This window comes from Diplotaxodon limnothrissa, linkage group LG7 (assembly GCF_057381915.1).
Source record: "Diplotaxodon limnothrissa isolate DT_005_m linkage group LG7, D_limnothrissa_male_GT1.1, whole genome shotgun sequence".
NCBI lineage: Eukaryota > Metazoa > Chordata > Actinopteri > Cichliformes > Cichlidae > Diplotaxodon > Diplotaxodon limnothrissa.
In genome coordinates this window covers 20,417,560-20,442,622 of record NC_140602.1, presented here as the reverse complement: position 1 = coordinate 20,442,622, position 25,063 = coordinate 20,417,560, and the positions used below count along the sequence as shown (strand labels likewise).

At 40.6% G+C, this 25,063-nt stretch overlaps 2 protein-coding genes across 3 annotated transcripts; one reads left to right on the top strand and one right to left on the bottom strand.

Annotated features, from left to right (window-relative positions):
- Nucleotides 1–7,748, top strand: LOC146628212 (uncharacterized). Its single transcript, XM_085359418.1, has 11 exons — nucleotides 1–128; nucleotides 2,694–2,842; nucleotides 3,028–3,216; nucleotides 3,978–4,039; nucleotides 4,279–4,332; nucleotides 4,454–4,552; nucleotides 4,705–4,840; nucleotides 5,116–5,234; nucleotides 5,733–5,828; nucleotides 6,021–6,131; nucleotides 7,251–7,748. The coding sequence occupies exons 1-11, from the start codon at nucleotides 121–123 to the stop codon at nucleotides 7,314–7,316; spliced, it is 1,089 nt and encodes a 362-aa protein (XP_085215544.1). The 5' UTR covers nucleotides 1–120; the 3' UTR covers nucleotides 7,317–7,748.
- A 4,729-nt stretch (nucleotides 7,749–12,477) lies between these two features.
- Nucleotides 12,478–24,854, bottom strand: LOC146628211 (uncharacterized). Of its 2 annotated transcripts, XM_085359417.1 has the most exons (5): nucleotides 24,537–24,854; nucleotides 23,482–23,630; nucleotides 16,785–16,949; nucleotides 16,571–16,705; nucleotides 12,478–13,444 (listed from the first exon to the last, which is right to left on the bottom strand). In XM_085359417.1, the coding sequence occupies exons 2-5, from the start codon at nucleotides 23,536–23,538 to the stop codon at nucleotides 13,055–13,057; spliced, it is 747 nt and encodes a 248-aa protein (XP_085215543.1). In that variant the 5' UTR covers nucleotides 23,539–23,630; nucleotides 24,537–24,854; the 3' UTR covers nucleotides 12,478–13,054. The 2 variants fall into 2 exon arrangements, with proteins under 2 accessions (XP_085215543.1, XP_085215542.1); XM_085359416.1 differs by lacking the exon at nucleotides 24,537–24,854 and having other exon boundaries at nucleotides 23,482–23,954.
- Between the last annotated feature and the right edge of the window lie 209 nt (nucleotides 24,855–25,063).

Genomic DNA, 25,063 nt, shown 5'->3' with positions numbered 1-25,063 from the left:
CGGGGCGTTTCCTAACATTGAGGCACTTGAAGAGGAAAGTTGCCAGGTCATCGGATTTACCCCCAACACATCTGATCCAGGATCGACAGACCATCATAGTGAAAGGACAGCAAAGTCAGCATGAACAGGTAGGAGCGTGGTTAGAAGTGTGGTCAAAGGACACCTGTAGATTCAGTCAATGAATTAAAAACCTGTGCGCCAAGACGAGTTAGCAACTCATCCAAGAGTTTTTTTTCATTGTGATTAACATAATCGCAAGACTTGCGACAAAAAGTGCTTTTGTGATGCAGTAGCTTATTATTTATTATGTGTAAAGACGTTTACCTCTACCGTGTTTTAGTATTTCTATCGTCTCCATCTTTATTAATATTCTACCATCTCACTACATTTCGTAATTGCTAGATTTTAGAGAAAAAACCGTAAACGTCAGCTTACAGCGGTGCTGTGCCATCCTACATTTTTTGGTGTCGAGCCACCAAATCATTAGCATTTGTCCATTACTGGTAATATCGATACTTTTAACCTATAAAGCGAATGTAGGGAAGAGCAGTGTGCTACGACTTCATTTGATGAATCATAAATAATGTGCGAATTCTGAACACATTTTAATGACCCCTAAATTACTGTGAGTTTTACTTTCCACAATAATTAGTTAATACAACAAAACACACCTTTCAACATTTCATGTTTTTTGAAACTGAAAAGCTGAAAGGCATTTTTCATTTCCAATACTACTACTACTACTAATGATAATAATGATAATAATGATAATATCATAATTATTTAACTGGCTGGCAACCTGGAAACGCAGTATTGATACTATTGTGCTAGAACCTAAGCAATACCAATACCAGCATTGGTATCAATACTATCAATATTTGAATTGTCCATGCACCTCTAGTTTTGAGTGCAATGCCCAAAATCTGGCCAAAAATAAAGAATGGTAAATTGCTCCTTACATCAAAGTAATAATAATGCATTAAATAACAATAATGACATTATACACAATTATGTTAAACTTTCATTAACTTGTCTTACTTTTATTGTTTTTTTTCTTTTGGGTAATTCTTGGAATGTGAAAATATCTTGCTGGAAATTAATTTTACAAAAGAAAAGGAAATGTTTTTTTGTTTTGTTTTTTATCACAAATAGTCTCAGGGTAAATTATTTCTATGTCTATTTTTATTGATTCTGAAAGAAGCAAAAAGGAGGATGAGAATGACGACAGGATGAAAAGCATTACATTTTCACCATTAAACACTCAGAACGTATCATTAGTTGTTCAAACTTGTTTTATTACAGGAAGGAAAGAAAGGTTTGATAACCAACTGATAACCACTAATCATGATACACATCATGACTGACTGGGCTTTTAGGTTTTGTCAAGCCAGTTAATGTAAGAAAGCCAGGCCATGTTGAAGTTCACAATATACTCCTCAGGTGTTCTCTTGAAGGCAGTCCTACCACAAGTATATCATCAGTGTGGTTACAGGTTTTGCAATCACTTCAAAAATGGAAATTTGAATTAGCACAGGGCAGGAAACAAATCCCCATGGTGGAACTGTTGTGTAGAGTATGGGGGAGCTTTGCAGTTTACTTTATTTATGTCCTGTTCTTGATTCCAGTCTTTGAATGAGAGCTAGACCATCAGGCAGAAAACTCCTGTGGTAGTTTAACTGACTGCCATGGTCATGTGCACTGATTTTTAATTAGATGCAGTGAGCCAAAACAATTATTTACGCAGGGCTCAAAGGTGAACACAAAATATGTATGATGTAATCAGCTCAGCTCACACAGATGCAGATGTGTTACACAGAAACATTTAATTAAGCTCATCAAGGAGACAATTGTAATACAACTAGACAGGCTGACAGCCTAGTCATGTGTGTTACACATTCATATCCACGTGTCAAAAGTGAAAGAACAAAGAAGGTATGCTAGCTATGCTTTCCAAATAAACAACTTCTGGTGCTAATAAAATGAAAATGAATGAACCTGTAGTAAAAAATACATACAATAATAGATGTTAGGTGTGTTTTATTTTGTCCTATTTGGCATTTAGTTGTAATTACACAGGCAGCAGGGCAAGCCCAACCACTTTCAGATGCTCCAGTGTGGTGATGAGCCACTGGATGTAGTGCATGGACAAACCAGGTAAAGAAAATATGATACACCCAAGCCTTGTGAAAATAAATAATAAATAAATGTTTTTATGGTTAAGTATTGATAAGATTTGCAGAGTGTGGTGTGTGAACTTTTTGTGGCTTTCTAAATGTCTGTCTTTCACTGCACAAAAGTGACACAGCATTTAATACACTTATATAAATGAAGTACCACTGCACCATTCTAATAAAATTAGCTAGCCACCCCTTTCATCCAAATATACTCAGGTCAAGAAGCCAAGATGGTGATGGTTATTTAACCTTACAAAATAAAAGCAATACATTTCATATAATTATATGATATAATTCAAATTTTTAGGTAAGATAAACTGCAATTTAAGGAAAATCAGCAGTTCATGTTAGAGTAAATAACTGGACTGTCGACCGTTGAATTTGATATGACTGATAAAAAAGTAATATGTGTAATGTGTTTTTAGTACATGCAATATCTAAACAAGCAGTATGATCACATCATCATCTTTACTCTACTTTTTCAAATGTTTCTTATTAAATATCACGTTCCCCATGCAGATGTTTGATCAGCGAGGTGGAGGTCAAAGGCTTCATTGAGAGGTGCATGACAGCAGTGGGTACCAAGCAGCATCATGCTCGCAGTCTAGCTGAAGTGTTGGTGGAAGGAGACCACAGGGGCCACTACAGCCATGGACTCAACAGGATGGGTCAGCCTCCTTCAAAACTGTGTTTTCATCATTGTTGCTTCATTGTTTGATCCTCACTGTACATATCATTGTGTCTTATTTGCACAAAAACTAAGCATCTTTCCTCACTGATGCTGGAGACATCAGCAGTAATTTTAAATTTAAGTCTGTGTGTCGTTTATGTGTACTCACTATATTTTTAACAGACATGTATGTGAAGGACATTCAAACTGGCATCTGTGCCAAGGATGGTGAGCCAGTGGTAGAAAAGGAGAGTGAAGCGACAGCACTGGTGGATGGGAAGAATCTCTTAGGCCCGGTGGTGGGAAACTTTTGTATGAATCTGGCCATAAAAAAGGCCAACGACGTTGGCATTGGCTGGGTGGTGGCACACAGTGAGTCCCATTTCAAGGAAATGTTATAGTGGCGACACAGTTAAACAGGTTTCCAGATCATTTATTATTGAACTGTTTGCATTTTACTTCCAGTAAGAACCAAAATATAGTGCACTATGTTAGACATAACTGGTCTTATACTAAACAAGCAATATATGTCTGTCATTTGTTGCCCTGTTTAAAAACCTGTTCATTTTACATAGATATTTACTAAAGTATTTGATTATACAAAATCTTGCCTTTATAAGTGCATGATTCCTGTTCAGCAACTAGTTGACTGTTTGGTTTGTTTAACACTCAGTGAGGTATATAAGACTCAGTTAGACTTTATTAACCCTCTGAAGTCATAAGTCACTATTGGTAATAATAACCCTACCCTTAACTTCTATTTTGGAGAAATAAATCTTTAAGCAGTTTTTAAGAGTGTAAATTAGAATTATTGCTTTCCTTGTTGCCTGACTGCCAAAACTTAAGATAACAATTAAAAACAACAAAGAAACCTACATAATTAGATTGCACAGGGTTTGATTAGGATTGGGGCCCATGATGATTTAGCTCTTAGAGGTTTAAGAAACTTTCATTTAAGGGGAACAAGTGCTCTGATCTCATCAATAAAATCTTGAGTTTTTAAATATAATTATTATATTTCAACACTTATTTATAGTGGAGAGATAGTTCTCAAATCTGACGACTAAAACAATGACAGTGCATTACCACTGCTGTTCAGCTATTAAATTTATATGTGACCTTTTTCTTTTTAGACTCCAACCATTATGGCATTGCTGGATACTATGCAATGCAGGCGCTGAAAGAAAACATGATTGTGAGTGAAATGTTTGTCTGTTGATCTTTTTTCCCCCTTTTCAGTTGATTTTTTCCCCCAGAAAGAATACATTTTTCAATTATAGGCCCAGATTTAGTATGTTTTAGTATAGCTTTGTATTTCCTTCCAGGATGATAGATGTCAATGACTTTGTTTCTCAGCTGCTTCTTTAGATCATAGCATGATCAGTTGCTTTTGCTTTTTGTTTAACTTTCTAAGAAAAAATCTAAACTCCACAGGGGATGTCATTTACCAACACATCACCACTGGTGGTTCCCACACGTGCTAAAGAGGTATATGTATTAACTATTTTAGAAAAGAATCCATAGTTAATGCAATATACGACATTTTAATTAAGATATTTATGAATTTGATCATAAAATCTTCATTATTCAAACTCTGTGAACTCTGCAGTGTACTTTGGGCACCAACCCCATGAGTGTTGCGGCTCCTGCTAAAGATGGAGACAGCTTTGTTTTAGACATGGCCACTTCAGCAGTAGCCATTGGAAAGGTAAGATCAACATCTCTACTGCTGCATATTTGTTTATTGCACATGTAAGCTGCTAACAAATTAAATGCAAGCGAGCAGTGATTGACCACTGAAACAACAACATTTTTAATGTGGAAACATTCTTCTCTTGTACTGTATATAAATGTGCATAGGTGGAGCTTCATGAGCGGCGTGGAGACCCCATTCCTGAGGGCTGGGGCTGTGACCCTCTGGGAAAAATTACAACAGACCCCAAGAGAGTGCTGACTGGAGGAGGACTGGTGCCTGTTGGTGGCAGTGAAGCCACAGGTCAGAAGCAACAGATCTTGTCAAGAATGTTTTCATTCTTCATGTGTGAAATATGTGTTTGTTTGCTTGCTTTTTTAAGTCTATATAATTGAACCACAACCCTAACTGGCTGATTTGTGCTTCATCTATACCAAGATACACAGATCTGAGAAACTCATATAGGAGATTAATTGGAAACCAGTTATCAGAACTGGTGGAATTACATGCCATTGATGGCTAGGATCAGTATAATACATTTATTCCATGCATATGTTTTTCTGTGTTTTTATCTTCAGGAGGGTACAAAGGCTATGGTCTGGGAATGATGGTGGAGGTGTTCTGTGGCATCTTGGCTGGTGCCCAGTACAGCAAATACATCCGCACTTGGAAAGTAACAGACCGTGTTGCAAACCTGGTACATCTTGTTTTGCCTAGTTGTGAAATACAAAGGACACACTGGTTCTATTTTAACATGTCCCTGATGTAACTTGTGACAAAACTGATAACAAAGTGTTCTAAAAGTCATGTTGTTGTTTTATCTGTGAAATGAAACAGACTGAGAAACAAGTTGAAACTGTTGTATCACCTTTTTATTAAGAATAATTCAAACACCCCCCCACCCCCCCTTTGCTCCCACAGCAATGATAAAATACAGTTTTTGAGTAGCTAGAATAGATAATACACTGCAGATAATGTGGTGCTGATTATTAGATCTGGGGCAAAGTTCATAAAGTAATCAGCCATCATGTACCAGCAGAAGAGAAATCAGCATGACACAAGTCTGAAGTGTTTGACTGCTGTTATCTAAAACAGAGGCCCAGCTAGTGACTCTGATATAGGTCATCTGACGTCAAGGCTCTGTTTGATGTTCATGTTTGATGAGCTCACAGTGTCACCTGTTTCGTATTTTCAGGGTCAGTGTTTTGTGGCAATCAATCCAGAGAACTTTGCTCCCGGGTTCAGTGACAGGATGTCAGATCTGCTGTCCATCCATAGAAACCTGAATCCTGTGAGTTGATCCCAGTGATGGAATATTAAATGCTAAAAAAGATTAATCAAAAATGCAGTTGATATCCAGTAGTTACAGTTTCTTTGTTTTATGAAATCAAGTAGGGACAAACATTTGCAGATTAAAAGTGAATTTCTTGCTCTATACTTTCTTTTTTTTCTTTGTTCCTTTTTTGTGGCTTATCTGCTTCAGGCTGACCTAGACACTCCTGTTTTGGCTGCCGGAGATCCAGAGAGGATGAACATGAAGAAATGTGAGGATATGGGTGGGATCCCTTACCACATCAACGTCGTCAAATACATGGTAAAAGCTAAGAAGTGGGGATGTTCTCATGCTAGTCTAAACTGCAGTGGCTAAAGGTTGTCCTTTTTCACATAGAGCTCCCAACATGAAATGCTTTTCTTCAGACCTGTTGCTTTTACTGGAAATACTCCATTTGATTTGAGTGAGAGTGCTTCTTTGGTGGAGCCAGGGAAAAAAAAGTGTTAATTAAATAGCTCCTGCTCTGTTTTCAGTTACACTCACACATTTTGCTCTAGAGAAAAGCTGATAGAGTCCCAGATATTTAACCTCTAGTGTTGCATGAGCTATGTTAAATGGTATTGGTAAATGGACTGGTTCTTATATAGCATTTTTCTACCCAGTCAAAGCAATTTATACAACATGCCTTATTCCCTCATTCAGACTCATTTATACAAGCACTTTTTCCCACACCCAAGTGCTTTCTATCTAACATTCGTATTCAGATGAATGCATCAGAGAGTAACATGGCGTTCAGTATGTTGCCCAAGGTATTTTAGGTATGCTGAACAGAGCAGCCAAGGATCCACCGCCAACCTTCAAATTAGTTGATGACCTGGCATCACATATGAGTAAAGCTGTGACTTATTTGTGAGAAACTGCCCCTCCCTGGGCCATCAAGGTCACACAGCCAAAGTGTGAGTGAGGGATGAAATGCCTGGGAAGGGATTTCAAGCCTGTGTTGCAGGTAACTGATAGCTATTGTCATAGGCTACTGTATTCATTGATTCAAGGTAGATATAGAAATCTAGCCTCTTTTACTCCTCTCAACCAGTCTATCTTCCATGTCCAAAATGAGAACATTTCTAACCAACGTAGAGGTTAAATACTGGGAACTCCCCATCAGCTGTTAGAACTCAAGAAGCCTTTCAGATGAAAGGTGAAATATTTTCAAATCCAGTTCAACTCACATGCTTGAAGACTACCATAACCTGGATGACTGAGAACCTACACAGACTACAGGAAGATTTAGAGGTCCTGTTTTAGCTTGGCATTAACACAAGTTTATGTTTTTAACTAGAAAGTAAATGAGAGTATTTTTACCTAAATACAATCTGACTTTATTTAAAACCTCTTTAAGCATGATGCTAACTTCATTAGCATTTTGTATTTTTCCTGCAGAATGAATGCGCCAAGAAAATCGGTGTCAACCCACTGTTGCCATGTGACAAGATCGTCTCGGGTTAAGTTTATCCAAACAGGATTCTCAGCTGTGGAAATCAGCCACTAATGCTCAACTTGAAGTGCAATTCTGTTAATACACCTTATACATTTTAACAGTAATATTTTATTCATGATTATACATGTGACATGTACTGTTATTTTTTTTTTTTTACTTTACTAAAAAAAAAAAATGATGTTGTTGCAGATGCTTTTGAAGTTTCATCATACGTAAAGACACAGTGCTTTATCATCTACAATTAAATATATCATTCCTTGTTGCTGATGAAAGACAGTACTGTTGCTGCACAGCAATCACAAAAGTATTATACTCACTTCTAATTGAAAATAAGAATTTTCTGCTTCTTTGCTACTGATGTGAAAATTTTATTTTTACTGTGAGATCATCTTAAAAAGATAATTCTTTTATTCCCAGATCAATAAATGCCATACTATTTGGAATGCAATGTGTGTTTTTCTATGCATTAATGCAATCCTGTTTTTAATAGACATACTTTAGCGACCTCTTGATCTACCAATAGATGAGGATGTAAGCTTCTCTCACTCAATCTCATCTGTCAGGGTTCATAGCCTAAACAAGTAGTTCAAATAATTCTCCATAACTTTAGTTTATAAATGCATGAAATGCACGAGAACTAGCACAGAAATATATCTGATCTTCCAAAAGCCTAAAATTTCATTTTTACTAAATGTCATCAATAATTTATGTTGCAGTTAAACTCTACTACATTCTAAAACCATGCAAAATTCAGCCATGTCCTTCTTTCAGTTTGAGCTTGTGAAACTGTCAAACGCTTTGGGTTTACATTCTCCTCCAGTTTTTTGCTCATGTAAAAACCTTAAACACTAACACAAAGAATGAGTTGTGTAAAATAATCTCTTAACTTTCGAATCAAATTCAACTCTACTGACTTGAAAATCTGATATCACAACACTAGATGGAGACATAGACTCATTAAGTCCTGGGTCACTATTTGCTAATGCTATAACCTGACAGTTGTATGATATAGTCCAGGGGTCCCCAATCCTAGTCCACGAGGGCCGGTGTCCCTGCAGGTTTTAGATCTCACATTGGGTCAGCACACCTGAATCACATGATTAGTTCATTACCAGGCCTCTGGGGAACTTCAAGACATGTTGAGAAGTTAATTTATCCATTTAAATCAGCTGTGATGGATCAAGGACACATCTAAAACCTGCAGGGACACCGGCCCTCGAGGCCTGGGTTCAGACCCCTGATATAGTCAGTTCAATTCAATGCAGTTATATTTATGTAAATCGGAAATTTATTTAAACTGCACATCACAACAACAGATGTCTCAAGGTGCTTTATAATGTGAGGTAAAGACCCAACAATGATACAGAAAAAACAGACAAAACCCCAACAATCAGATGACCCCCTATGAGCAGGCATATAGGTGTAGGTGGCATATAGTTTTCTAATGTTTTTCTTTTGTTTTGGGTTTTTTTACCATACATTAGATAATTTTAATGTAATATCACATAATTTGGTGGTAATTTCCTTGTTACACAATTCTTCCATCACTTATAAAGGACATAACCTAAGGACTGATTTGCAAACTACACTGCCACAGTTTAGACAACCTTAGCTATACACACAGATGTGTGTTTGTACTACATCGTGGTATAAGTACAATGAACTGCCCACACAGGATTACAGATGTATTTGTTAACACAGTGCACCACCAGCATTAGAAATCAATCAACTTCATTTATTGCCCAACTGCTTTCAGACATGTGGCTTTATTTGTAAACTGCCTCTATGCTCTATTTGAATTGGGGAGTTTTCTTTTTTCTCAGGGGGTCTTCAGCTTGAACAGCTAATTAACACTGAAAATAACTCAAGAAAAGGCCCCTCTCCAAACGGCAAAGAAAAAGCAGTACTGGACATTGACAGATGCCCAGATTAGGACCTTAATCTCCCATGCCAAAAGTCCTGTCACTGCGCTCTGGACTCTGGATGTCCCGTTAACACTCGGCCGACTGCAGACAAAAGGGGAGAAATCAACAAATCAATGGGCTTTCAGTCCCACCAGGGGAGGGAAAGGAGGTGGCGGCAGAGTGGGAAAGGAGGTGGGGGCAGAGTGGGGTAGTGGTTGGGTGGGGTCAGAGTGGTGAGTGCTGGGCTGGGCCAGATTTGTGAGTGGGTATGGAAAAGATGCATAAATATTAAGTCTGGGCAGAGGGGGAAGGTGGCTGTGTGCTCGGGTGGAAGGCTCCACTGAGTCCAAGGATTAAGAGGCCAATTCAAACACTTGCTATAGGGGCCAGACTCAGAGGTGTGTGTTCATGGATGGATAAATTGATGGTGGGGGTCTAATCTGCCCTGGCCTTGGCCCGGAGCCCTTGTGTGGATTAGACCAGGCCCCAGAAAGCACAGAGAGAGCAGGGCCGCTGGCTAGGATTAAGCAGATTCTAACAGGTGTGTTCTTTTGTAGGGGGAGGGAGTCGTCACTTACTGAACGAGCAAATCATGAAGTAACTGTTTATTACTCATTGACGCCAATGATGCCAAAAGATGTGGATTTGTGCCTGCTAAAAAACATGCTTGGTGATGAGTGTGTGGTGGTGCAAGGTGACATGCAGGAAACTAGTCAAATGAGGCAAAATGGAAAAAGATAAATAAAGAGGTAATAAACTCTCAGATTACTCCCACAAACACTTCGTCATCCCAGCAGATCGGTTGTTGTCATAGCTGGACTGGCCATCGGGCATACCGGGCGTTTGCCCGGTGGGCCACTGGCGATTTTTTGTTTTTATGGGCCGATGGATTTTTTTTAATTTTTTTTTTTTTTTTTTTAGGAAGGGTATATATAATGAAAGGTGTTGGATTGGCCAATTGGTCATGATCGACTCTGGGCTGGACCAATTACAGCCGAGGAGGCCGAATGCACCCGCCCCCTTGTTTAGCAATCACGTGATTTTCGCGCATTGCATGCCGTGAACTCGTGGCAAAACAATCCAAGTACCGCATCAAATGCAAGCATTTGCAGCACCGCAAAACGTTCATTCTCCGGTTCCAATACCTTCTTGTTTTTTCTTTGCCGCACAAAAAAGGAATGTACAAAACAAAAGGAGAACAATGCTGGTCCGTACAAAGACAGACTTGATGAAAAGTCAAAGAAAAGATACGAGGAAAAAATCAAAGGTGTGAAAGTGTCAGACCCTTACGAGCACACAGAGGGACAAAAGACGTTAGCGTGCTGCCCAACTTTCACCACGCTCATATTTATAATTACACGGTTCTTGGAGTGAGTGCATACACTCATGAAGTTTAGTAACTTCAGGTCACTGCAACAAGCCCAGGTACAGTTTACCGACGGATGGGTGCAGGACCTTGAAATGCACCATGTAGAACGAAAGACCATCGTACGAACAAAGGTAAGTTTACCAGTCTCACAAATCGTCTTCATAAATACACATTCGTTAACCGTTTATTAATATAACCTTTGAGCTCAGCGGTAATTAATTAGTAGTGGAAATAATTTCTGGTTCTTTACAGAAATGTAGCAGTGACAACAATATTGTATGCTGTAATCGCACTGGACAATTAGTGATACAAAACAACTGTTTTATCCTGTGAATAAAAGTATATGTTTTTGTCAATGTACCATAATAACAGAAGCGAAACGCAATATTGTGTCAGGACAATTTACTATTTATGCACAATAAATAAAGGAGCATAGCGCGACAATTTCTGTTCAGCGCCAGACTTGCTTGTAACCTATATCACCAATTATGTTAAGAAAAATGACGTATTAACGACTAAAAAACTCTGACCTTTGTGGGAATGCTTGGAGCAGACTAACATGTGAGCTGGAGTGTTCTGAGACGTTATATTTGGTAGGGGAGACCGGGGATAGTTGTAACGTGGGTCAGTTGTAACACTTCCAATTTCTCCAATCAGGGCTAAGTTTCAAATGATGTGACTCATCCTGTGCATGCCCAATTCAGTTCTGCTATCACATGTGAAAAATCAGCACATTTTGTCAAAAACAGACAATTTAACACCAAAAAAAGTAATTTGTATGCCAAAAAGTAAGTTTTTCTACTTTATTTCAATTTATAATAGCATTATCTGCTTTGCAGTTAAAGTCATCAAACTTAAATTATGTTATTTGTATGTCTATGGGGATATATTCTGTGTAGGTCTTTAGTGCTAATGTTTTAGCCGTTGGCTGTAATGTTAGCTAGTTCATGGCTATAGGAGTCTGGGTCAGTTGTAACAATAATGCAGATGTTACAACTTACCACACTATTACTTTAACTTATATTAAACAAGTTGGGGCAACGGCATCAGCAGAGAGAGGTTCACTGGTCACTTTTGTATATGCGGTTAATGCCATTGGCAACACAATTCCTCCACTGTTTGTGTTCCCACACATACACTATGCACACCACTGTGTCAGAGATGGACCAGTAGGAAGTACTGGTAGTGGAAATAAATCAGGATGGGTGCAAGAAACAGATTTCCTCATCTTTCTGAAGCACTTTGCAAACCACACCAAGGTAAGCCATGATAAAAAGTAATGGAATTGCGATGCTGGTGAACAACTACATTTTTTCAGCTTCATTGTTATGTTCAAAATTGGTGCAAGAGTTGTAGGTTATAATGCCCACTGAACCAATGAGGCCAAACTCAAGGAAGACCAACCAAAATTAATGAAATATTCAGTTGCAGAAAATTCCATAATTTGTCTTTTTGGGGGGGTTGGAATATGTTCAAAAGCTAGATTTCTGCATTCTGTCACACACACACAGCTACATAAATGGCTCTAAGTGCATTCATGTGTTGAATAAACAAAGATTACATGTTAATGTTTTGTTAGTACCCTTATTGAAATAAGGGTACTATGTTACAACTAACCCACACTATGGGGTCAATTGTAACATTTCACTATTTGTGTTTGAGGCCATACCATGCAATGGGTAATTGTGCTGCAGAGAAAATAGCTGCACTATTTAATAGCCGAGACATGTAAATACTTTGCATTACATTTTGAATCCACTACCTTAAAAGAGCTCCAATTTACAGACAGAAATGTCAAAAATGTTACAACTATCCCCGGTCTCCCCTATATCCAGACCATCCGTCGGCTCTTACTTCGGAAACATGGCTTAAAACATTTCTCTTCAACGACGTAATCCGATTAAAAAAAAAACGATCGGCTTCCCATGGCTGTCATGCGACCGGCTGTTGCAGTTAATAATACAACAGCTTCTTGCCATTTTTTGTGTTTCTTTTTATCCTGTGTAACTGAGTTCAATTGAAAGCCTGCGTGCGCTAGTACCTCTTGCCACAAGTTCCCAGAATCCTTTGCGGTTTTACCCCTGAATGACGTCACATTTTCAATCTTTATCCTGGTGGGCCGGTCTCTAGTCAAAATGCCCGGGCCGATTTTTTGTCTCAGTCCAGCCTTGGTTGTTGTACCTGTGAAACAGCAGCTCCGCTATGGAGGAGAGGGAGAGAGCACTTTCACACTTGTAAGAGGATCAGCTGTGAGGAGCTTAGAAGCTCAATGACCACGTTAGAAATAGAAACAGACTTGGGGGATAGTTTATTGCACTGATGGGAAAGGTTTAGGAATAGGTGCCATGTTTAATTGGACTTATAACCATCAGTGGTGGGGAAAGGCATATGCACAAGTGTGTATTGGCCAGTAGGCGGGAGGAGGAGTAGAGTGATCATGAGAACGGGGTGAGCTAGGAAAGCTCTGCTGCTCTCATGCTGAGTCTTTAATGAAGTGAAACGACTTCCTGGTCTGTTCCTCCCAGCTGTTGTCCCTGCAGAGCCAAGATATTTGGCCTTGGCTCTTTGTCCTTCTCTGCCTACCATACCTCCAAATGTCCGAGCGAACACAGGAAAAAATAAAAGCAAAGCATCTGTTGTGTTGTTCACTCCAACTGCTCGGGAATGCAAATACGTCTCCATCTGTTGTCTCTCTTATTCGGATTTGAGCTCGGTGTTGATTGGTGCCACGGACTTTCTTAAGTGCCAAGAAGATGCTGGATACTGAACTCGAGGCTGGAATATTGGAATGATTTGCATAAAACACCATCCAGCACCTTCCCTCCCTCTGCTGGGACGATCTTCTTAATACTAAACACACCATCTAGAACAGTAGTGTCAAACACAAAGCAAATACTTCAATCTGGCCCATCCGACGGGTTTGGAAAATATGAACAGCAGCATAGATTTTAAGCTAGATTAGATAGATTGTTAACCCCCCCCATCTCCAACTGCCATTCAATGGATAAACAATGAAATCACAGAAAAGTTCCTGTTTTTTCACTGTCTGCTGTAGAAAGGACTGTTTTCTTTACAGCCAGTCCAAAATGTGTTTGTTATAATTTACAATTTCATAACTACAAAACAGTCTGGAAGATGAACTACCAGAACGTTTTCTGTAATTTCACAAAATGATCATGTAGTTTCTCTGGGCTATATGTGGCCCATGATGTCAAATGAGTTTGACGCCCCTGATCTAGAGCATTTTGACATTAATAAATAGGTCTTAATATATTTTTTAATGCTTTATTTCTTGAGTTGAAGTCATGTCACATATAAAAACAGATAACAAAAACACAAAAAGCAAGCCCCAGCATTCTCACTTCAACAATGAAACTACGCACACACACACACACACACACACACACACACACACACACACACACATTAAGTGAGATTAGATAATGTTCATGAGAAACTACAGAGTTTGAAGTAAATCTAAATAAAAGTCAACATTTCCTTCCCCAAAAAACTCTTATTGCACTGGTAACTGAATAGTGCAACAAGAGTTTGCTGGTATCTCAGACATGTGAGTATGAGAAAGTTGCCACTCTGTGCAAAAGGTGTACAAGATTTCTACATTTTACCACCAAGCAAAACCAATCACAGGATGCCCTGAGGTCTGCTCCACTGATAAATTTGTTGACGGTCGCTTTAAGCTCAATTTATTCCAGTTTTAGAATCTTAATGATTTTAGCACACTCATCTTCACTCATATATTTACATTATCTCCAACATCAATATGAGTCACTGCAATATAATAACTGACTAATGATTTACCAGAGTTTCACATGTTTGAACACTCACACAGGTTACTTTTACCTAAATAGTGATTTCTACAACAAATATTTCACAAAATGCTGACAGCTGCTTTACAGACCACAAAGTCACAACATGAGAAAGATGTATACATTTTGTTCTGAGCTGATAATAAAGCCACAGTGTCTACTGATGGCAGACTGATTGTAAAAGCTTCTTCAGTGTTTGTAAAGACATTCATTTTAACAAGTTAGTATGCTCTGATATGAGATTTGCCAGTCACTAAATGAATGAGGAGTTTAAATGGAGCACCACAAACCTGCTTTCACAGTCTTTCTGAAACACACCCTTGGCGTGGTGCAAATAAAGTGTAAATAAACTGCTGGCAGATGTTCTTGTTTAGCATGAGAAAGTTGCACAAACCACAGGAAATTCATATAAAATAACAAAACAACCAGCCTCGTGCCTGTTCAACCTTAGCCACATCACCAAAATGCAGAACACCAACGACAAACGCAAAGTACATAAATAAGCATAAATAGCTGTAGTTACCCTTGTTTTTTTCTATAGTACACATACTACATACCATACATTGTGAAAACACATACAGGGAGTGCAGAATTATTAGGCAAATGAGTATTTTGTCCACATCATCCTCTTCATGCATGTTGTCTTACTCCAAGCTGTATAGGCTCGAAAGCCTACTACCAATTAAGCATATTAGGTGATGTGCATCTCTGTAATGAGAAGGGGTGTGGTCTAATGACATCAACACCCTATATCAGGTGTGCATAATTATTAGGCAACTTCCTTTCCTTTGGCAAAATGGGTCAAAATAAGGACTTGACAGGCTCAGAAAAGTCAAAAATAGTGAGATATCTTGCAGAGGGATGCAGCAGTCTCAAAATTGCAAAGTTTCTGAAGCGTGATCATCGAACAATCAAGCGTTTCATTCAAAATAGTCAACAGGGTCGCAAGAAGCGTGTGGAAAAACCAAGGAGCAAAATAACTGCCCATGAACTGAGAAAAGTCAAGCGTGCAGCTGCCAAGATGCCACTTGCCACCAGTTTGGCCATATTTCAGAGCTGCAACATCACTGGAGTGCCCAAAAGCACAAGGTGTGCAATACTCAGAGACATGGCCAAGGTAAGAAAGGCTGAAAGACGACCACCACTGAACAAGACACACAAGCTGAAACGTCAAGACTGGGCCAAGAAATATCTCAAGACTGATTTTTCTAAGGTTTTATGGACTGATGAAATGAGAGTGAGTCTTGATGGGCCAGATGGATGGGCCCGTGGCTGGATTGGTAAAGGGCAGAGAGCTCCAGTCCGACTCAGACGCCAGCAAGGTGGAGGTGGAGTACAGGTTTGGGCTGGTATCATCAAAGATGAGCTTGTGGGGCCTTTTCGGGTTGAGGATGGAGTCAAGCTCAACTCCCAGTCCTACTGCCAGTTCCTGGAAGACACCTTCTTCAAGCAGTGGTACAGGAAGAAGTCTGCATCCTTCAAGAAAAACATGATTTTCATGCAGGACAATGCTCCATCACACGCGTCCAAGTACTCCACAGCATTGCTGGCAAGAAAGGGTATAAAAGAAGAAAAACTAATGACATGGCCTCCTTGTTCACCTGATCTGAACCCCATTGAGAACCTGTGGTCCATCATCAAATGTGAGATTTATAAGGAGGGAAAACAGTACACCTCTCTGAACAGTGTCTGGGAGGCTGTGGTTGCTGCTGCATGCAATGTTGATGGTGAACAGATCAAAACACTGACAGAATCCATGGATGGCAGGCTTTTGAGTGTCCTTGCAAAGAAAGGTGGCTATATTGGTCGCTGATTTGTTTTTGTTTTGTTTTTGAATGTCAGAAATGTATATTTGTGAATGTGGAGATGTTATATTGGTTTCACTGGTAAAAATAAATAATTGAAATGGGTATATATTTGTTTTTTGTTAAGTTGCCTAATAATTATGCACAGTAATAGTCACCTGCACACACAGATATCCCCCTAAAATAGCTAAAACTAAAAACAAACTACTTCCAAAATCATTCAGCTTTGATATTAATGAGTTTTTTGGGTTCATTGAGAACATGGTTGTTGTTCAATAATAAAATTATTCCTAAAAAATACAACTTGCCTAATAATTCTGCACTCCCTGTATATGTCATATCAAAACAAGCCCACACCTGCAGTTGTTTCAGTTTTTCACTGGTGTTTCCTGTCAGCTGGTCAACCTCACTCAGGCGGACATCCATATCAGCCAACCAAACGACAAGTTCCTCCCTTTGTGCTTCAAATCCCTCCCACTCTGAGACAAGGAGCTGAAAGAGATAGAGAAAAGAGTCAATTATAAAGAAGAGAGAAAAGTGAAACCCTCCTCAGAAGGTCTGACTCGCATACGTGCAGTTGTGCAGTGATGGACTCCAGTTTGGCGTTCACGTCATCCCTCGTCGATGCCAACAGCCGAGTCTGCAGGGTGCCCTGGAAGAGCTGAGTTAATGTTAGACTCCTCCTGGTCAGGCTCTCCAGCTGGATGAGCCGAGGTCTCCCCTCTCGCCGCTGCCTCTGAACACAGAAACACAAATTGCATCTGAAGCAGGAGGTGCAGATTTTTTTTGCTATTCTTTTCTAAATGCAGGCTAGATCAAGTGGAGGTATTTGGAAAACTTTTTTGGCCAGCGGACGACTGTTGTCTTGCAGAAAGTCAAATCAAACATATGCGATACACAATCAATTCACAAGAACACATTATAAAAAATAAGTCCAGTTCTTGCCTGATTTCAAGTGAAATCTGCATCAAAACAGGGTGACAGGGAGTCCGGTGACGTGGGCGGTCAAGATGGCAGCTTGAATGGGGAAGCTCCGTCGCAGCGGCAGCTAATTTGCATTGGACTTAGAGCATTACGCTACACAGCACTTACAAAATATAACCTCAGGACAGTGGGAAGCTTGAAGACTCTTTGTGAAAGCTCAGAAATGCCGAGTCACCAACAAAAACTTACGCTTCGACGGCAAGAAGGCGCTAGCAAGGAAACCTCGGCGAGAGCTAATGTGCACCCGCCCTCACCTCCAATGTCGGATACTATTCAGACTGCTACAACTGAACAAATGGCCAAAGACATTGCAAGTATTTACGTGCTACTTAAGGAAACCTCCGAGACACAAGAGAGCAAGCTGAACGCTATCCAAACTGCTACGAGGGCAGTGGAGGCTAAGCTAGCGGATATGGCTACTCGAATAAGCAACACTGAGTCTCGTTTAGATTTCCTTGAGGATGCTAGCAGAGCGCTAAAGGAAAATCCTCCTGCTACTAGTGACGAGGTGAACGCTCTACGACAGAAATTAGACGACATCGAAAACAGAGGACGGAGGAACAACCTGCGCTTCGCCGGCTTTCCAGAAGGCTGCGAGGGATCGGACGCTCTAGCATTCGTGCGCAACGCGATCCCACAACTCCTGAAGGTCGACTTCCCGGGCGGGCTGGAGATTGACCGCGCACACCGCAGCCTGGTGAGACGCAAACCTGACGGTCATCCCCCGAGGGTCATCATCGCCCGATTTCTGCGGTTCCAGGACAGGGAACAGATCATGGAAGCTGCGCGGAGGCTGGGACATCTGAACTGGAACGGCCACCGCATTATGATCTTCCCTGACTACTCCAAACTTGTCACGGACAAACGAGCGGCATTTAATCCCTGTAAACGGCTGCTGCACGACAGGAAGATAAAGTTCTCCCTACTGTTCCCAGCAGTACTGGTGCTGAAAATGACGGAGGGCAGACGTGAGTTTACTGACCCCAAAAAAGCCCAGGACTACATTCTGTCTTTACCTTGAGTTATTTACAGTCAGGGCTTGGATTTAAACACTACCCTTTTTTTTTTCTCTCTTTCTTTTCGCCCTAGCGTTAATTAACACGCTGTACACGCTATACTTTGCACCTCTTAACTGTTTAGTTTCAATATTATAGGGCTTCACAGCTTTATTTGATTTATTCAGTTGTGCTACTTTTGAGAATACAACACAATCTGCTTGGTAGAGAAGCTCACTGAGACTGTTAAATTCCTCTTTTAGTAATTCAGTTGTCATGAAGCCCTTTTCAGTTTGTCAGGGGACAGTTCTAACCAACCTGCATAAAGGTCTGTTCAGTTAGCTAAGTCCCAGAATGACTGTTTTCCTCATATTACGACGACTTAATATGCTGCTGCTGCTGGCGACGGGTCCTGTTTATGACTGTTCGACTGGTTAGAGTCACGGACCATGAAGTTTATGTTTTGCTTTCTGGGGCTCATAGCCCACCTGAGGGTGACTAGTGTTCTCGGTTGCCCCAGACGTATCTGTTTAAATGTTTATCAGTTGTTATTTTTATTTACTTCCAAACCCCCCCCCATTTTTCTTACAGCCAGCCTTCCAAATATTGCCCACTCGGTACTGAACTCCTGGTTCTAATAATAAGTTACCCCACTGCTATGTGTCTGATACGTATTGCATGATGGCGAATAAGCAACAAAGGGCCCTTACTTTGATGACCTGGAATGTAAAAGGCCTTAACCATCCAATCAAAAAAAAGAAGATCATGACATTTATCAAATCAAAAAAAGTTGACATTGTCTTTCTTCAAGAGACTCACTTGTCTCCCCAAGAGTCAGATAAACTTTGCCGGGATTGGGTGGGTCAGGTATTTTTTTCGTGTGGCAGCAGTCAGAGTAGGGGTGTCGCAATTTTAATTCATAAGCAGTTACAGTTTAAATGCTCCCGGATGGTTAAGGATGAAGATGGGCGGACATTGCTACTCTTGGCTGAGATTCAAGGCCATAGGATGATTTTAAGCAATGTCTATGCACCAAACATCGACGACCCCACCTTCTTTGGAAACTTGGAATGCAAAATTAGTGATATGGGCGACTACCCAATCCTGATAGCAGGGGACTTCAATTTAGTCATGGATGATATACTGGATCGAAGCACTCCCTCACAGCGACACTCTAGATCAGCTTCGGTCGCTATAAAAATGTGTAGGACCTTGGGCTTGGTGGACGTATGGAGAGTATTCAACCCATCCGCAAGAGATTACACCTTTTATTCTGCCCCCCACAACACTCTGTCAAGAATAGATTATTTTCTTGTGTCAAATTCTATCATGCCCTCAGCAATGTCCTGCTCTATTGGTAGTATACACGTTTCTGACCACGCCCCGGTGCTCCTACATCTGAGCTCATTTGGTACCCCCCCCCCCCCCCCAAGTCTCCCAGATGGAGGCTAAACTCAAGCCTTTTACATGATCCCAACTTTTTCCACTCCTTGAGAGAGCAGATCAATTCTTATATAGAAATCAACCTCTCTACAGCTCCCAGTGCGGGTGTAGCATGGGAAGCTTTGAAAGCTTTTATTAGAGGGTTCATCATCCAGCATGCCTCATATAGGAAAAGAACTGCTCTGTCCAAGCAGATAGACCTGGAGAGGAAGATTGCCATAGCTGAAGCCGCTTTTAAGGCAGACATGAGCTCGGCAAATCTGACCCACCTAACTAGACTTAAATATGAGTTTAACTCAATTTTGACTCAGAAAATGGAGTTTTCTCTATTTCGGGCTAGGCAGAAATTCTTCGAAGATGGAGATAAACCTGGCAAACTGCTTGCAAGATATATTAAACAAAAAGAAGCTCAGACTATCATAGCAGCAATTAGAGCACAGGATGGCACTATGGTGTCAAAACCCTCTGAAGTGAATGAAGCCTTCAGAGATTTCTATATGCAACTCTACTCCTCAGAAATACAAGCAAACTCTCAGGAAATTAACAGTTTTCTCTCCCCCCTCAACCTCCCAACTCTCTCTAGGACACAGGTGGACTCCCTGGATGCCCCAATTTCAAAGGAAGAGATCTTAAGGGTAATCAAAAATCTCCCAATTGACAAGGCCCCTGGGTTGGATGGGTTTACAGCAGAGTTTTACAGGAACTTTGCAGTGGAGCTCTCCCCTTTACTCCTGCAAATGTTTGAGGAAGCCCTGGATAAGGGCAGCCTGCCACCAACACTGTCAGAGGCACTTATTTCCCTTGTCTTAAAGAAAAACAAAGACCCGCTTGACTGTAAGAGTTACAGGCCAATAAGCTTGATCAATTGTGATTGCAAAATTTTAGCCAAGTTACTAGCAACCAGATTAGATAAGGTCATGACTTACTTAATACACCCCGACCAAGTTGGCTTTATTCGGACTCGCTGCTCTGCCGATAATATTAGACGCCTAATTGATATTATGTGGGCAACCCAGAATAAATCCCCTACGGGGGACTTTTCTCCAGCTATAGCCCTCTCCCTAGATGCAGAGAAAGCATTCGACAGGGTGGAGTGGCGTTTTCTATTTTGTGTAATGGAAGCATTTGGCTTTGGCCCAAAATTCATAAGGTGGGTCAAACTTCTCTACAACAATCCGAGAGCATCAATACTAACGAACCGTATTATATCACAGTCCTTCGACCTCCACAGGGGTACAAGACAGGGCTGCCCACTGAGTCCTCTGCTTTTTGCTTTAGAGCCTCTGGCAGCGACAATACGTAGAGACCCTGATTTTCCAGGTATCCAGGTCCACAATAATAACCACAAATTGATGCTCTATGCTGATGACGCCCTGGTCCTAATATCACAGCCAGAACGATCTCTACCTGCTCTCTTGAGAATTATTAACCAGTTCTCTAATATATCAGGATATAGAGTAAATTGGTCAAAGTCTGAAGCGCTCCCTCTGACAGCCTTCTGCCCCAAAACCCTGTTCCAGCCAGGGGATTTCAGCTGGCCTCAGACTGGTATTAAATACTTAGGCATTACATTCCCCCGTTTGTTACACAACATAGTCCAGGCTAATTTTGAACCTCTATTGGACAAGTTCAGAACCGACATAATTAGATGGTCCCCTTTGTTCCTCACCCTTTGGGGTAAAGTTAACATCATCAAAATGAATTGTGCTCCAAAATTTAATTACCTACTACAAACACTCCCGCTAAAAATCCCATCAAAATATTTCCATCAATTTGACAGATTATGCAACCAATTCATATGGAATAACAGACGCCCTAGAATAAAGCTTAAAAAGCTACAGCAACCAGTGGAGTCGGGTGGCCTGGGGGTCCCAAATCTACTATTTTACCATTATGCTTTCAGTCTGAGACACATGGTTCACTGGGCTCTCCCTCCAGAACGAGCCCCCCCATGGCTTAGTCTGGAGAGTACTTTGTGCTCACCACTCCCTCCGATGCACATTTTAACCACCAAGCTCCCACCAGATATACAAACCCACCCCATTCTTTCTTTCCTGCAGACGGTCTGGAAGAAGGTGGCCTTGCTACTAAATTTTAACTCCCACCTTCACACTGAGGCTTCCATATGGCTCAATCCCAAACTCTGCATTAATAAATCGCCGTTTTTCTGGAGACTGTGGGTCCAGAGAGGGATACTTGTTCTCGGAGACCTGTATCAGGGGAGGATTCTCAAGTCCTTCAACGACCTTAAAGCACAGTTTCAGTTGCCACAAAGTCAGTTTTGGAGGTACTTGCAGCTCCGGCACTTATTGCTCAAAACCTTTGGTTCCTCCTCCACACCACCTCCAAATATTGAATATCTCAGCTACATCAAAAAAATCTTTGGGGGGGGGGGGGGGGGGGGGGGGGGTCGTGAAGTCTCTAAATATTACTCAATGCTTGTTACGGGCACGAGTAAAGGACTACCTGCCCTCCGGTTAGCTTGGGAATCTGACCTTGGTGTGGCTTTTACAGATCAGGAATGGACTGCAATGTTGCAGAATAGTAAAAAGGTGTCCAGGGAACTTAGAACGAGACTAATCCAATTCAAATTACTACACCGAATTTACTGGTCGCCACACAGACTGTATAGGGCGAACCTCATTCAGTCCCCTGAATGCTGGAGATGTCAGACTGGGGTAGGCACATTGACCCATATGATTTGGAGCTGTCCTAAAACCCAAATCTTTTGGACTGAGATACATGACTTTATCAAATCAACCATACGATGGGATATTCCTTTTTCACCAAGACTATTTGTGTTGGGAGACCCATCACTCCTTAACTATGCTCCACCTAAGGCTGCTGAGTGGGTACAGACTGCATTGATGCTGGGGCGTAAACTCATTATCTCCCAGTGGAAGGCCCCCTCCACCCCACCTGTCTCTGTATGGCATATTCAACTAGGGAGACTCGCTGCACTAGAACAACTCTCATACAGGCTCCTGAATAAAGTGGAGAGTTTCCATCTGAAGTGGGATCCATATCTGTCCAGAATAAAACGAACAGACTAGACCCTAGAGTGGGATAGTCATTGGAATTCTGATGAAGCACTCTCAGGGATGTCAGAGTGTGGCATGCAGTAAGACCCACATAGTCAAAGGCTGGCTGTTTTTGTTTCTTTTTTTTCTTTTTTCCTTTTTTGTTTGTTGTTGTTTTTGTTTTTCTTTCCATGCTTTTGTTTATCTCTTGCTTTGTTTGCCCCCCCCTCATTTTGGTTTGGTATTCTCTACTGTTCTGCTGCTATGCTGATGTTTTTTTTTTATGCGATGTAATCTGTCTCCGCAGTGGACTGTAGTGTTCTAAAAAGTACAATAAAATATTAATCATAAAAAAAAAAAAACAGGGTGACAGAAGTAAAACGAGTGCACAAAGCCTCACTTTGTACAAGCCTGCTATTACAGTTCTCCTCTATGCAGACGACTTTCCGGTTTTCAAGGCACAACTTGGATCTGCTGTACGAATCTTATGGATACACACTAAATAAAACAATAGTGTGCATGACTCCAGATTCTGATCCCTCATCCTAATATGGTCCCAACATAGCAACAGCAATAAAGCAAATGTTGAGGCTTCAAAATACAAAGTCCATAAACCAATGGCTGACATGGGTTTTATCATAAGGGTGACAAATATACAGATTTCAGTCTGTCTTAGAGATTTGATGTTCATTTACCTGCAGATGCACTATACGTACCTGCTCCATGGTTTTTCACAACATTTTGCACATCACTATTTAATACAGGAAGTACGTGAACTAAAACAAGTCATCGTTCTTTGTGAGAGGACCATATTAATGAAACAAACCTCAATGACATCATAGGGATCCCTAAAGATGCTCCTGCTGCTTCTCTTCCTCCTCATCCTAAGCTTCCTTCTCCTTGTCCTCGCCTTCCATCCAATTGTAATTCAACCTAATTGTGTTTCTCCCCCTCCTCTTCCTCATTTTGTTGGAGCTGTGAACACAATTAATGTGAATCTGGATTAATTTGTGCAAACAAGAAAAATCTACAGCTTTTTGGTCAGAGGTGCTCTTGTGATTTAAGCCGGGTAGAGTAGATTTATGTGTTGATGCTACCTGCTTCAGCTCTGGCTGCTGAGTGATATTTACACCCTGGCTGGATTACAAACTTTAACCATGTGCTGAACTTTGGCCCGGCGTTGATACCTCTTGTTAGTATAACGACCTCTTCTTAGCTTGTATGTATGATGTATGATGGTGGATAAATGAAATATACAAAAAAATTAACTATATTACAAAAGAACATCTATCTTGGAAACATCAAATGACCGGAGAATAACTTGTCAACTACTCCGAAACTAAGTTATGCAGGAACAGTCAAAGACACACCTTCTCATGTCACATTTCTATTCATTTATATATTATTTGATTAGACAATAAAGAGTTATTCATTCAAAACACTTATGCATAGCTGTATTTTATACAGCTCATACAGAATTCAAAGTAGAGGTTCATGTGAGTATTTAATGTACGGCTCAGATCTACAGAATTTCAGAGTTTCTAGAGCAGACAGAGCTCACGCCACAACAGGCTTCAGGCGCCATTTTAGTGACTTTAACAATATATTAAATTTTAATTTCGGTCTAGCTGACATTAGGTTATGTACGCAGCACGCAATTGAACCACATATTTTAGAAGCCAAAGGTTCAAATTAGCTGGGAGCAGCTTCACTTAATTATAACAGTGGTTTTGTTAGGAAAACAGTTGGATACTAAATTGCGCTGACCTCAACGGCTAACGTATCTAGCTAATCGCTACTGTTAGCACAACATTAACAGCAAGCTACAATGACGAGTAACAAAAACAAAACAGTAATAAGGTTTCAATGAAAATGTTTTACCTTTTCCAACAGTCCCAGAATCCACAGCTTCACAGTTCAGCAGGTACTGAAGACTGTTATCCGTTTCGCTGTCACCGTCCGTGAGTTTTTTCCCCCGAAAGGTCACGGCCCGCCGCTCGCACACTGTCTGCGCATGCGCATCCCAACGACTGACCCCCTCCGTCCGCTCCCGGGAGGTTACAGTATGACGTGTTCTGACGTCACTCTCTCGCTCCCTGTCATTTATTTGGCTCGAAACACATATTAACAAATTGCTCAGTGATGAACAACTACTCAGATCATTTACCTAAGCAGTGCGCTTTGTCAAAACGAAGTGTGTGTTCATTACACTGACATTCTGTTCTGCAATTGTTATTTACTTGTATTTTATAATTTGACTTACATACTACTGGGTGGTTTGTAAAGTTTACAATAACTAGTATTATCATTATGCTATATTTTCAAAAATATATAATAATCTCAAAAGTAATGCATTGGAGTAGAAAATAGTAATGCTTTATTAAAATTTAAAACTAAAGTACAGTATT